General features: G+C 37.6%; 1 protein-coding gene across 1 annotated transcript in view; it reads right to left on the bottom strand.

Annotated features, from left to right (window-relative positions):
• RYK (receptor like tyrosine kinase) overlaps positions 1 to 15,746 on the bottom strand; it is a 184,073-nt gene that overhangs the window by 76,817 nt on the left and 91,510 nt on the right. The window contains exon 6 of the mRNA XM_068969315.1: positions 5,353 to 5,474. Within this exon, the coding sequence (XP_068825416.1) occupies positions 5,353 to 5,474 (122 nt within the window). The remainder of the gene's footprint in view (positions 1 to 5,352; positions 5,475 to 15,746) is intronic.

The raw sequence follows: 15,746 nt of genomic DNA, 5'->3' as shown, positions 1-15,746 counted from the left end.
CTTATCCATGTACAGACTATCTTTAGAAGGGGAGATCAGAATCAGGCAACAGTGGCTGCCAATGGAAGGGGAGTTAGGTGGCTAAAATGCTTGGGGATGGTACTAGAAAGGGGTAGGGGATTTATTTTTCACTACACACCCCTATGCCTTTCGCATTTTGTACCATATGCATAAACAAAATACTCAAAAGATTAATTTTTAAAATAAACAAACTTCAATTAAACAACTATGCTAAAACCACAAAAGAAAATATGACCTAAAACTGGAACTAGGAGTTGCAATGGAGGTCAAACCTGACATTAGATTTCACACACAGACACTGCTTTGCTTTTTTACTATAAAACATTTTAAGTCATAACATGACTAGTACTTTCCTCAGAATTCTTATACCTTCTACAGATGAACTGTGAAATAGGCTTAGCTATATGTTCAAACTATGAGTTACATTCATTTTTTTCAATTTTAAAACTATATTTTTTCAAATTTACAACTTTATTCACAGTAAAATATCTGCAAAATCCCAGGTGTGCAACTAGTTTGCCAAATAGTTTGTCAAGAATACCCGACCCATGTTTCCACACTTCTAGATACAGGCATCCACTGCCTCGGAAGCAGCGCATCCTAACTGAAAAGCTCTAACTGCTCCGAAGTTGCCCCTTTGCTGAGCTGTGCCCTATGCATCTCTTCCATAGTCAGTTAAGGAGCACCTGTAACTAAGCACCAGGTGCTACAACAGGCACAAGGGACCCAGAGAAAGATGAGAAGAGGTCCCTACCCCTGACGTGCTCAGCGCCTCAAAGGGAGAGAGAAGATCAACTACAAAAATATTCTTAAGAGCATGATAAGGGCGTGAAAGGAAAGGGCGCCTGACACAGCTGAAAAAGCGGTGACACCAGGTCTAAGTTTCATGAGCTAAACAAGAGTTAGTGTAGTAAAGACTGGGGAAAGGGTATCTCTAGCACAGCGAACAGCAGCACAGTAACAGAGTCCAGGGCATTCAGGAAATAAAGAGAGACACTAAACGATTAGCTGGAGGGCGGGCAGAAAACAAAGATGAGATCATGAAGGCTCCCTATGAAACAGAATTTTATTCTGGTGGCAACCGAGAGCCTCAGAGCAGCCTTGCAGGGGGTGCAGCAAGAAGTCAGTCCAGAGGCCAGGAGACCAGTTAGAAGGCTGCTATTTTTCCATAATCGAGAAACATGATTGAAACATGGAAGCCTAAGTTGAGGAGGAGGTATTAGATCTCAAGAGAGATAAGAAACTAATTTAAGGCATAGTTATGAGAGAGAATCATCTGGATCATCTGGACTTGAAAGGTGTAGGAGGCGTCTAGGATCCCTTCTAGGCATCTGGCCGGGCCGGGTAAATAAATGGTGATGGCCTCCAGCAACTCAGGGAACTTCTGACTTACAAAGACCATCATACCAGTAAGGGCAGCCCAAATGTACACTAAGGATGGTGTTTAACACCTGCCACAGAAGAAAGTTATGCTCTACAAGATAATGTGAAGAATGCGAAGTACTGCGGAGCTATACCAAGGCTCCTCCTCACCCAACATGTACCCAGAGCAACACTACTTCCCGTTCAAACATATACATTCATCTGAGCCCCTTCTTCTATGTATTCTGCCCCACTCCAATTTCCTCCTTGTCTACAGGTTTCTAAAACTCCTCAGGCACTCGTAAGCAGTCAGATCCCTGAAACTCACTCAAAAAAAAAAAAAAAAAAAAATTAGTGTATGTATATTTTTTAAAACAAATGAATAAGAGGTTTAATTCTGTTCAATTCTAACTGCCACATCCCACATTGCCTTTTTATTCCTAAATCACTACCCATACTCTTGCCTGGGAAATATTCTCATGGTATATATATATATATATATATACACACACACATATACCAGCAATCTTTTTTCCCAAGTGGGCCCCCAAACAATCACATCCTGTTCAAAGTCAGTAGTTCACTCAGAATAAAATCTCTACTATTTCATTAGATTTTTCACAACTTTAAAATATATGTATTATTTGTTTTTATATTCATTAACATTACAGATGGGAAAAGTAACAAAGGACTAACCATCAATTTTTTGGAGACTATAAAAAGCTTCTCTACTTGAAACAATGGATCTCAGAGTTGCAAGGGAACCTAAAATTCAAGACCACCATTCCACAAATGTTTAAATTCCTTCTACAACACCCCCACCAAATGGTTACCCAGTGCAGATCTGACCTCTTTCAGTGAGAGGAAAAATCACAATGGCTAAAAGTGAAACCGAGTTTTAAACACAGGTGCAAAAACTAGTGTTTGAAAGGGTGTTGAGTTACAGAATTTTATATAATTTCAAATTGTGCACACGTGTGCGTGCTAAGTCACTTCAGTCGTGTCAGCCTCTTTGCAACCGTATGGACTGTAGCCCACCAGGCTCCTCTGTCCCAGGGATTCTCCAGGCAAGAATACTGGAGTGGGTTGCCATGCCCTCCTCCAGGGGATCTTCCCAACCCAGGGGTCAAACCTGCATCTCTTATGTCTCCTGCATTGGCAGGTGAGTTTTTTTACCACTGGCACCACCTGGGAAGCCCTAATTTCAAATTATTTCCCCACAATTACTTGTTCATTATAAAGGAGAGAACCTTACAGTGGAGAAATCTGGTGAGCTGAGCGGTCACAGTAACATCCACAGTAAAAGGACAAGCTGACATCACGTGCCCAGTGGAGGACAGCACTGCTGCGGTGTTACCACCAAGGAGGCATTCATGAGCCCAATCACGAGGAAGCCTCAGGCAACTCAAACTGAGGCGGCCCTCCACCGGCCTATATGTCCCTAAATGTCAGAGTCAAGAAACAGAAAGGCCACAGAAGCGGGAAAAAAAAAAGGCCACAAAAAAGATGACTGTGATTAACTGGTGAAGTGTGAGTTCTGGAGATTAGGAACAGTCTTGTGTCAGTGTTAAGCTTCCTGATTTTGACCGCTGTACTTTGGTTATATAAAGAACGCTCCTATCCTTAGAAAATATACACTGATGTACACTGGGGTAAAAGGGCACGAAACATGCAATTCACTTGCATGCAGTTCAAGAGGAAAAACGTCTGTGTGCATGAGAGTAGGGAGAATGAGAGAATGAATCATAAAATAAATGTGGCAAACCAGCAACAATTTGTGAATCCGGGTGAAGGATAAATGAGAATTCTTTGCACTGTTTTTGTAATTTTCTGTCTGAAATTATATAAAAATTAAAGGTTACTCCCCCAAGTAATGGTAAGGTCACCCAAGTAATAATAAAGTCACACAGTACTGAAAAATGCATTAGGTTTGTCTCCTTGAAGAGTCCAGGTGCCTACTCATTCAAACCAACAGACCTCAGATTAAAATGTCTCCAGTGAACCTTTTCTGAGTGACATATGTCATTTACGCTGGCACTTCAACATATCCAAGTTACCATCTACTAAATGTTCTTAGATCACATGAATCTTCTCCCTGTTTCTGCAGATTTCATCCTAAAGAGATCTAACCACTTCCAAAAGAACATCCCCTATTTGGATACCCCAAGGCAATAATGTTGGACTTGAGGTGTTCTAGACAGCAAGGCACATACACTTTACCCAGGATCCAAGCTAATTTAACTTTAATCAAAACATTCCTGCAGGTGCATTTTAATGCACGTATGTCTATATGTGTACGTTTCTCTAATATACATGTGAGCATATATAAAAATGTGGATATATGCATATTTACATAATCATTTTTGCTTACCTAACTGGCAAACAAATATACTTAAAATATTTAGCATTAAGCAGTGAACTGAAATAAGCACCTTATTCACTCTGAAAGGAATGTTGGCTCATTGGTACCATCTTGGGAGAGGGATGGGAGAAAGAATCTGGCAGTAGCAATCAAAATTTTAATCATGAACATTCTCTGACACAGTCATTTCACTTCCTGATCACAATGTACTATTCAGAAATAATGCTAAAAGTACACAAAAATTCTGAACAAATTTAGATATTCTTAATATATATATATACACACACATATACCTATATACATACATACACATTCACACACATATTTTTTCTATGATTCTATATTCATTAATAATAACACTAGAAACTAAAAACCAATTGTTTTTACCATCCCTTTACCATAAAATTTTGCCTGCCAAATGAATGAAACTATTTGTAACAGGGAAGGGAAATGTTACTAAAAATCCATACATCAATGAAGCACTTAACAAATAACCATACATCATACATCCATACAATATCATACTATAAAGCCATTAAACAGACTGAGTTAAATCTGTAATTACAAAAGTGGAAAGTTGCCAAGACATAGTATCAGGTAGGGAAAAAGTACTGTGCAACACATGTATCAGGTAATTCCCTTTTTGTTTAAAAAGGAAAAAGAAGTACGGTTTCAAGTATCAAGTACACCAAATTTATAAACAATGATTATTCTTCTCAGTTCAGATGTACAAAGTCTTAACATTTCTTAAAACAACTCTGTAATAGTTGAATTTTCCCAATAACCATTATTGTTTTCTAAGAAGATACAAAGATCTATATTAAAGGGGTCAGATTTAAATGACTTGGGTAAGAACAAATACCACTTTATAATAATTTTTAAAAAATAAACTCTACAATAGGTATTTTTATTTTAGTATAGCAAAAACTATTTTTATTTCCCAAATAAAATCCTACTCAGAAGCTTATACATGAGGCTGACAAAAGAAAAGAAACTGAAGTTGACTGGGGAAGGTGGACTCTACACTCAGCCTCTCACTCTTTGACTTAAGAGAAAACTTACCATGATAAACGAGCCCAAACAGAGGAAATCTGAAGAATTCAGCAACAAGTAAACCGGGCAAGAAGTTTGTTACAGTTACACACACGTCCTGTTCTTTCCTTTTACTGCTTCTCCATAACTGGGAGAACTGTACCCAAGACCTCAAACGTGTCTAAACCACCTATCTTACCAATCCCCCCACCCCTCATTCATTCTTTATAACACCACAGTCACTAGCAGGTCCACCTGTCCCCTCTTCCAGCTAGAGCTACATCCTTGCTTGAAAAGCCTGAAAATAAGTGTTCTGTCAGAAGCTAGTCACATACATGACTAGCTTTCTTTTCATTTTCAAATGAAAGGCTACTTTCATTTTCAAGGATTTTGCAAGTCTAGAGGAACAGGCTCAAGATTTAAAACACAAATCTGAGAAGACCCAGTACCGCTATGGCCCACCACCCACTGACCCTCTTAGGCAGCTGGCAGCCCACCCCGGAGATCCAGCCTCTGCCTCAGCCTCTGGGCCTGGGTGGTCCTGTCTCGGCCTCTTTGGTGGACCGCTCTCTTACCTTGGACTTTGCATGCCAAGTGAAGTGCAGGAAATTTGTCTCGCTGGGTACTAACAGGTTAAAGGACAGAGCGTAGTGACTAATAAGGTCATTTCTCACATAATAAAGTTCTGCATCAAGACCTAGGAAAAAAAAGAGAAAAAATTAAATGCCCCAAATACCCTCAAAAGCATTCAAATACTGATCCTAATAACAGAGTAAAAGCACATCCCACGCGTGCTGCCTTATGAAGCAGGAAGAAGACTGGATTTCATCATTGCCAACAAAGATGAAGAAACTGAGATTCGGAACAATTAAGCACAGGGGTGCTGGAGCCAGAACTCTGGTTCTGAGAACCACCAATGCGATGCATTTCCTTTGGGACAAAGACCTTCTCAGATAAATGCCTACAGACAAAAGCCCCTTCACCCTGCAAAACTGATGTGGATTTAGGAAAAGAGACAGGCACCTGGGGGAAAACAGGTGAGTCAAGGCCTCAAGACCCAGCCAGAGGTGATCCTGGCTTCTGTCAGTTCAATGTGCTGGCCACCTGAACAGCATGTTACCAAGGTACCCTCACGCCACTGCCACACAGATACACATCTTCTTCCAAATCTGAACTGCAAAGCAGAGAACACTACACTTCTCACATTCTCAGGACTGCCCTCTCCACAAAGCAGATGCTCGGTAAACTCTTGTTAGACAAGTTAGCACCACAGATGAAAGGAAAACGTATCAAGATGCCTAAGAAATGCTAGAGATTTCAAATTTCACTCATCTCCACACCACTTTCTTGGCCAAGGTTACACCCAACACAACACATATCACATTACTCAGTTTTGTGATAACCCCTTCATCCTACTTGTATTAAATATTTTCTTTAAAATTAATTCAATTTTTAAATAAAAATTTAAAGGAAAGATTTAATCACCATCTTAAGAAGAAACCCAGTAATTACTGAGAAAAAAATGTAAGGTAACCAAAAACAAAAAACCTACCTACTAACGGCTAGCTAAACACTACTGTCTACGTGAAGGCTGTGAGCCTGAGCACAGCTCATTGTTTACAAAAAGGGAAGAAGAGGGTAACAGCAAGCGCTTGAGAGAGGTAAAAATATCAGAAGTTTTCTCCACAATATAATCCAAAAGAACTGAAAGAATAAAAGCAGGGAATAAGAGCTCTCAATTGATTTCCTGTTATTTATAGTTGTGGGTAGGTGTCCCTCCAGTAACGGATGACACGTATTCCACACATGGGAGGAAAAAGGTACAGGGGAGGCCAAACGAAATGTCAATTTCCTATTGACTGAGCCTCATACCATGAGTTTAAAACGCCTTGTGGTGTGCGAAGAGGTCAAGGTGAGGCTCTCATACCTCCTAAGATACCCACTCCAGTATTCTTGCCTGGGAAACTCCATGGACAAAGAGGCCTGGCAGCTACAGTCCATGGGGTTGCAAAGAGTCTGACGTGACTGAGCAACTAACACTTTCACTTTCACTTTTCACAGCCTGGGTTTAACAAACATCTCTTGGACTAGCCACGCAAACCATGAATCCAAAGAGAAAACCTGATGAAGTGGTCATCATTAAAATTAAAAACTTTGCTCCTCAAAAGATATTGAGAAAATTCAAGTCACAAACTGGGAGAAAATATTCACAACACATCTATCAAAAGGACTTATTTTTAGAATATGTCAAGATCTCTTATGAACCAAAAATTAAAAGACAACACAAATAAAAAGGGCAAAAGATGTGAACATACATTTTGTAAGAAAAGATATGTAAATAGACGATATGCATATAAAAAGGTGCTACACATTACTAGCTAACAGTGAAATACAAGTTAAAACCACAATGAGATATGATTTCCACTCAGAAGAATGACTAAACGTTGGCAAGGATGTGGAGCAAATACAACTCTCATACATTGCTAAGAATGGGACAATGTTCAACTACTTTGGAAAAGGGCAGTTTTCTTACAAAGCAAAGTGTACGTCTACTCAGATTCAGTTATTCCACTCCTAGATAATTAACCAAAAGAAATTAAAACATACGATTCCACAAAAAAAACTCATATGTTAACATTAAGAGCACTCTTATTCAGAACAGCAAAAACTGGAAACAACACAAACACCCCTTGGTAGATAGATGAATAGCCAATTGTGTTATATTCATTCACACAATGGAATACTACTCGGCAATGAAAACAAACTGCTGAGATTTTGTAACAAGAGATGACTCTAACAGACCATGAACCAAAGAAGCTGTACATCCTGTATTAATTATTTTTATAAAATGTTCTAGGAGCAGGCAAAACTAATTTGTAGTGATAGATCAAATCACTGTGTTATTAAGGGAACTTCCTGGGGTGATGGAAACGTTCTGCATCTAACTAGGGTGATGGTTACATCGGTGTATGTATTTTTCAAAACTTAACCAACTGTACATTTAAGATCTGCATGTTTCATTATATATAAAGTTCCTCTAAACTTTTTTAAAGAGGGAGGAAAAAAAAGACTCAACAATAGTTTTTACCTCTCTTTTCTAATCTCAGAAAGTTTGCATACCATAGAAAGTTACTAGCACCAACATAAAGTTTTAGAAAAAAATCATCATAAGTGACCAACAACTTCCAAATTTAAATTTCAAATATCATTCACAGGGAAATAAAGAAATCTGTTCCTAACAAATAACAGTTACAATGTTATTACTGGTAATAATAACAATGATGCTTATTTGCACTTTCCAGACACAGTTTAAAATGTTAAGAGCATCTAGTAAATTCAACTCCACGCAAACCCCCTTCCCAGTGTCTTAGCTACCTCATTCACTGATACTGGAACCTGTTAATGAAATTTCTAAACACCCTTCTCCTGTGACTTATTACGCCAGACTCCCAATGTACGTGAGGTGAACCCACTCTCAACGTGTTCTTCAATGTTCCTTTCATTCCCCAACTCCAACAACCTTTATCCATACCAAAGTAGCCCATCTCTATGGACAGTGGGAATATACAAATTGCTTTACCTCCAAAATCTTGAACTGTACTTATCTCAATACTTTAGTAGCTCTTCAGTTCCTTCCTTTTATTGTTAAAGCAGCTGTTCTCTGGGCTCATACCTTCAGAGTCCATAATCCTCTTGTTTCCCCCACTTGATTATAGCAATCATTTCCTTGTTTTTTTCTTACTGACCTCAACCCCAATTACTGCAATTACTTTCTCAACTTTCTCCCACAGCTAAGACATGCATACCCCATCCTGCCAACACCGGTCTTGAACTGTTTTGACTTCCCTGCTGCTCCTTGTCTTCTCCGGTGCTCTAACTGAGTGCTGCATAATCCTGGATGAAGGCACTCCCACAAATGAGTCACTATAACACCATGCTTCTATGTTCAACAAATAAATATTTATAAGCTGCTGACAGTTTGGAGCCCTGTGATCCATGTCTATAAACACTTAATGGCCACCAAAATAAAAACTGAAATTTTAAATGCACTACCCTAGATTTAGGTATTGAAACTATAATATAGTAATACTGTAAAACTGTAATACAACTGCAAACAGAGTTGCTGTTTCCTGATTAGATTTTGAGAGAATTTGTTTTGAAATAGCCATTCTTTACTAAGGTAGTTATTCCTAGTTTGAAAGGATTTGAATTTCTTCAAAGAAGCCATTAAAATGAAGTTCAAATTTTCACCCATCAAATTAGTAAATCTAGTTTGTTCTATCATAAAATATATTCCTAAACATCAATTAGCATATCAGTGGTTAGGAAATAAAAATACCAGTACAACATATTAATAGAAACTGTGTCAGTTAACATTTGAATCTTCCCAGACATGGGGAACTAGAATAGCAGGTAAAGAACTATAACTTTCACTGGAAAAGGAAAAGACCCTCACTTAGTTCAGCTGACAAAAGGTTCTCTGCTCAGAGGAGCACCACCAGTCTCTGTGTGGTTCCCAGTCCCAGGAAGCTGCACGTTCTCTTATGCCCAACTTGATGGCAGCCCCACCAGCTCAGAAAGCAGCTCTCATCTGCACTACCTCAAAATCATGCAAGCCAGTGATTTCCATCCTATTATTTTTTAACATCTTTAACTCTCTTCTGAAGCTGCCTCAGCCACCCTAAGTGGTTTGACCAAGCTGTTCAAGTTATCCCATAAGGTACCAATTATGCTTTTATTAGTACTTGGTTTGAAAATTGCAGAGGTCTTGAATGGTTTGCCTTTAACCTTATTTTTCCCATAATTCCTGTTATTTTTAATGATTTCGAAATCTTAAAGGTTTTTGTTTGTTAGAAATGCATTTGATGTTGGAACAGAAATGTTTATATTCTTTCAATACAATACTGAATGTTAGATAGGGTGTAGCAAGCAAGCAATTTATGAACATATATCAATGATTTATAAATGTTTATACTCTAACCCAGTAAATCCAATTCTAAAAATTCATCCTTAGAAAACCAAATATAGACACAAACATTTATGCATAAAGATACTAGTCAAAATCATATTTAAAACTGAAGAAAAGTAACAATATAAATTACCACTAACAGAGCCATGATCAATAAACTATAATACATCCATAACAGAGAACAACAGTTTTCAACGATTTCTTTGGAGGAGAGAGATGGTGTTCCAAGCCACTGTACCCTTTAGTCCAATCTCTCTCTGCTCACCCACGAGACATACTGAAATTCCCCTCTGAAGACAGGTTTTAGCCACTAAAAAATTACTGGAAAAGACTATGAAGCCATCAATAAGACTATTATAAATAAATTTTAACAAATTGAGTTTTGCTTATAATAACATTAAATAAGGACAGGCAAGATACATACTATACATAGTAAATTTTAAATAATGTCTGTCATTTATAATGGGTCTCTTGCATAAAACAGATGTTCAATAAACATCTGGTAAATTAAACTTAAACGTACATACTAATGCCATTTGCAGCAACATGGATGGACCTAGAGAGTGGCATCCTAAGTGGAGTAACTCAGAAAGAGAAGGAGAAATGACATCCCTTAAATGTGGAATCTAAAAAGAAATGAGAAAAATGAACTTAGCAAACAGAGACGCACAGACTTAGAAGACAAGCTTATTGGTTGCCTGTGTTGTTTTAATCACTAAGTTGTGTCTGACTCTTTGCGATTAAGTGAGATAGAGTCTGACTCTTTGCGATTAAGTAAGTCAGATAGAGAAAGATAAATACTATATGATATCACTTTTATGTGAAATCTAAAAAAAATGATACAAAGGAATTTATTTACAGAACAGAAACAGACTCACAGATATAGAAAACCAGCTTGCGGTCACCAAAGGGGACAGTGTGTTTATGTGTCTGCACACGCTCAGTCATGTCTGACTCTTGGCAACTCCCTGGACGGTCGCCCACCAGGCTCCCGGTCCATGGGAGTTTCCAGGCAAGAGTACTGGAGTGGGTTGCCATTTCCTCCTCCAGGGGATCTTCCCGACTCAGGGATCTAGCCCACGCCTCCTGAATCTCCTGCAATGCACACAGATTCTTCACCCGTTGAGCCACCAGGGTATTAAAAAAGTGGGCAGAGTAAATCAGGAGTTTGGGATCAGCGTATACACACTACTATATATAAGATAAATAAACAAGGACCTACTGTATAGCACAGAGAACTATATTCAATATCTTGTAATAACCTATAATGGAAAGGAATCTAAAGGAATATATACAAATTCAGAATATCTATTCAGTTATAACTGAATAGATAATATATAACTGAATCACTCTGCTGTATAACTGAAACCAATATAACATGGTAAATTAACTATACTTCAATTTTTAATAAGATTTCTAAAAAAAGACGAGAACCTTCATTTTTTAAAAAACTAAATTTATATACATACTGTGTGAGTTCCATTTCTCAAAAAAGAAAGAAATACCAAAAAATATGAACAGTAATTGATTTTAAATGGTAATTTATGGGTTATGCTTTTATCCTTTTTCTTATATTTTTCATAAGAGTTAAGTTAAACTGGGAAAAATAAAAATTAATTTTCAAAATCACGTTTAAAGAAATATTCAGTCAGCTGCAGCAATTCACTAAACAAAAACCCAACTGCTGTCTAAAATAATACATGAAGGCCAGTAAAAGCTAGAGAAAAGGCCCTCAAATGACAAAATTCAATTAAAAAATCACACTGGTAGAGATAATATCTTTGATATATTAAGATTAACATAGTAATAGCAAATTACTAATGACTAAAACACCTTTCCCTCAACTTTCCCTTAAAATAGCCAACCAAAAGGCTGTCATTGTTGCTGTTCAGTCACTAAGTCGTGTCTGAGTCTTTGTGACCCGTAGACTGTAGCCCACCAGGCTCCCCTGTCCACGGGATTTCCCAGGAAAGAATACTGAAGTGGGTTGCCATTTCCTTGTCCAAGGGATCTTCCCAACCCAGGGATCAAACCCTCATCTCCTGCATTGGAAGGCAGATTCTTTACCACTGAGCTACCAGCGAAGCCCCAACCAAAAGGTAAAATTTGGAAAAGCATTACAAAGTGAAAAAGATCAAAGCTCAGAATTTCACCATTCAACAGTGACAATGGGGCTGAAATGAGAAGAAAATCCTTGAACCACCCAGGCTCACTGTCTGAATGAGGATAACCTGGGAAATCCTAAAGATGATAGGGAAGGCAACAGAGCAATAGGTTTCAGGAGAATCAGAAGTGTACCAAGAATTATATTCCCAGACAAATTCTCATCAAGTGCAAAGACAATAGATTCTCAAAAAAATACCAATTATGTATCCTCCTCCATAAAAGTCACTCCAAAACATACTGAGACATTAATAGCACTTTTATTTTTAACATGAGATAATCATTTTATACTGAGAAAAGGTTTATCACACATAATAATTCTAGTATAATAATTATGAATATAGCTCTAAATCAAAACGTAGAATCCAAAAAAATCTCTAAATATTAGAAATGCAAAAAAAAACCAATGTAATCAATTTTCCCAAAATAACAGAAATATGAGGAGAATCCAATATATGTTTAATCATGTTATGAAACTATCAGCCTATGACTGATCTTAGCACATAGATATGTGTATCTCCATCCACAATTAATATGGGGGAGTGGACATGTAGACACATCAAGACCATACTTTTAAAGGAAATTCAATTCTTCCAAAGCAACCATACGAGATTTAAAAAAAGGTGATCAGCTATAAGGAAAAGCACAATAAGACTGTAAAGAAGAAAATGTTTAGTCCACAACCTAACCACAGGGGAGGGAGGGAAAATATAACATTATAGGTCCTGATGTACCATCTATCTCAAAGAGTTATCTGTATCCTAAGATTTCAACTGCATAAAGAAAAATGAGAACATGGAAAAATGCTGGAAAGATATTTACCAAAGACTCCCAATGCATAGTTAAATAATGTGTACTTTTCTTCTTTTTTACAGTCCTGTATACTTTCCAAATGGCGTATGTTTTTATTCAGATAATCAGGCAATAGTTAGTAAAATAAAAAGAATTTTAAACAAACTGATTTTTTTAAAAAAGATGAAATCTGTAAAGACTATGATACATGTATTCCTGAATGTAATCTTTATTCTTCCCTTCCCCATCATGCTCAAAACAATTTTTAAGAAAGAGAAAAGTAATAGACAATTGAAGACAGGATCTAGGTAATCTACTCCTTTCTAACTGCCACTAATCACTCGTGTTTCCAGTATGACATAACAATTAAACGCAGTCTCAAAGCAGGGCCAGCAGATGGCAGGGTTTATCACTGTCTAGGAGTGGTGCTGTAGCTTCTGCAGAGAAGTGGGCCGTGAGGAATGGTTAGAGAGGTAGTGAAGGAAACCGTTTATTCAGTGATGCTTTACTCAGGCAGCTGTGCACAAGCCAGAGAAAGGGCAACTTTAAGAGACCAGGAAACAGCCTGGTTCTGGTAGAAGGGAGTGACTAAGAGTAGGTTGGGGTACCCTGATCACAGCAAGGAAGTTCCAAGGGCTGAGAAAAGGACCAAGTCCAAACTGGCCGTTTCAATGAGTGCCTTATTTAGAAAAGCACCAGCACAGCCACAAGTAACAAGTGAGAAAAAAAAAATCATAGTAATGTTAATATCCTCGAGGATAAAGGGAGGGAAATAATGAAAACAACTCACTGAGGCTCATCTTACAACTCAGTGTCTCCAACAACCCTAACGGGTCAAAGGTCCTATAAGTAAATCTCAATGATATAAAAAGAGAAGAGGATGCTAAGTCACTATTTTAGGGCAAAATAATCAAAAATCAAAGTAACAAATGAAGGATATAATGCATGATAAAAGCTGGTCCCCTAATGAACAATCCAAAAAGGAAATTAAGAAAACAACTCCAATCAATTAAATTAGGAGATAAAAGTTTTATACACTGAAAACTACAAAACTGCTGAAATTAAAGAAGACCTAAGCAAATGGAAAGACATCCCATCTTCATGCATTGGAAGACTTATTATTACTATTGTTAAGGTAGCAATACTACCCAAAGGGATATAGCAGTACAATCCCTATCAAAATAGTAACTGCCCTTTTTGTAGAAAACAGAAAAGTAGATTCTCAAATTAATATGGAAATGCAAGTAGCCTCCAACAGCCAAAAGAGTCTTGAAAAAGAACACAGTTGAGTTACGTTTTCCAATTGCAAAACTTACAATAAAGCCAGAGAAACCAAAACAGTGTGGTAATAGCATAATGACAGATCTCTAGACTGATGGAAGAAAACTGAGAGTAAGGAAATAAGCCTATATATTTCTACCCAATTGACTTTTTTCCTTAGTTTTTTTTTTTTTAATTTTAATGGAGTACAGTTGACTTACAATGCTTTGTTAGTTTCAGACATATGACACAGTGATTCAGTTATACATTCATTCTTTTCTAGATTCTTGAATATAGATTATCCGAGATTATTGAGTAGAATTCCCTGTGCTATACAGTAGGCCCTTGTTGCTTATCTATCTTTTTGATTAATTTTTACATAGCTTAAGTTCAACAGTTAAAAAGTTTAAAGTTTTAAAGTTTTACACAATTGATGCAGGTATAATCAGGCCTTTGATATAAAATATTGTGCAACCAGAGATATTGGTCACTTAGCAGTTATTGCTTCTTCCCAATCAGCATAAAAGACTTAGCCAATTAATGTAGAATTTAAGGAACCAGAAAAACACTAATTTTAAACACACTACAAAAATATCTTGCAATGAAATTGGCAATGTTTCTCTATGCAACTTTTAAAAGGGGAAATGTGTTCTGTAGGGTAAATTTAGGTTTCTTGGCAGAGTGTTTCAATCATGTGTAAACATTGGCTTCATTAGCTAGTACTGGCACAGAACAAAACCCATAGTTATTTTAACCATCATCAAAAGTGGTACTCAGTTCCTCAGGAACTATATGGTAAAGGATGTGTTATGATGCATGGCAGAGAAGCAATAGATAGGAGGGAGTGGGGCACAAGCGCAAACCTGGGAAACCCTGTAAGGCCAAGGCTGTTCATGACCTCAAAAATCCACCTGATGTCCAAGAAGACATCTAGCCTACTAATTTTTGGCAAGTGTGCCAAGACTGCTTAATGGGGAAAGAACAGCCTCTTTAACAGATGGTCCTGGGACAACTGGATATCCATATGCAAAAAGAATGAAATTACCTCAACCACATATAAAAACTGACTCAAAATAAATCAACCACCTAAATATAACACCTAAAACTATAAAAAAGTATAGTGATAAAACCTTATGACCTTGGATTTAACAATGGATTCTTAAATATGACACTAAAAGCAAGAGCAACAGAAGAAAAATAGATAAATTGGACTTCATAAAACCCTCTGCACATCCAAAGCCATTATCAAGGTGAAGACAACCTAGAAAATGGAGGAAACTGCTGCAAATCATCTATTTGATAAGGGTCTAGTGTCCACAATACATAAAGAACTCTTACAACCCAACAACAAAAAGACAATTTAAAAATGGGCAAGGGGGACTTCCCTGGTAGTCCAGTGGTTGAGAATCCACCTTCCAACGTAGAGGACACTGGGTTGATTCCCAGTCGGGGAATTAAGATGCCACATGGGGTGGGGCCACTAAGCCCACACACCACAACCAGAGAGGAGCCTGCATGCCACAGCGAAGATCCTGTGTGCCGCAACACAGATCCTGTGTGCTGCAACTGAGACTCACGAAGCCAAATCAATAAATTTTTTTTTTAATGGGCAGAGGACCTGAATAGACATTTCTCCAAAGAAAACACACAAACAGCCAACAAACATGTGACTATCATTTATCATGAGAGAAATACAGATCAAAACTACAATGAGGTATCCCTTTACACTCACTAGGATAGCTTTAATTAAAAAAACAAACAGAAAACTGCAAGCGTTAGCAAGGA

The sequence above is a fragment of the Capricornis sumatraensis genome, chromosome 1, assembly GCF_032405125.1.
Source record: "Capricornis sumatraensis isolate serow.1 chromosome 1, serow.2, whole genome shotgun sequence".
Taxonomy (NCBI): domain Eukaryota; kingdom Metazoa; phylum Chordata; class Mammalia; order Artiodactyla; family Bovidae; genus Capricornis; species Capricornis sumatraensis.
This window is presented reverse-complemented; position numbering and strand designations above follow the sequence as displayed.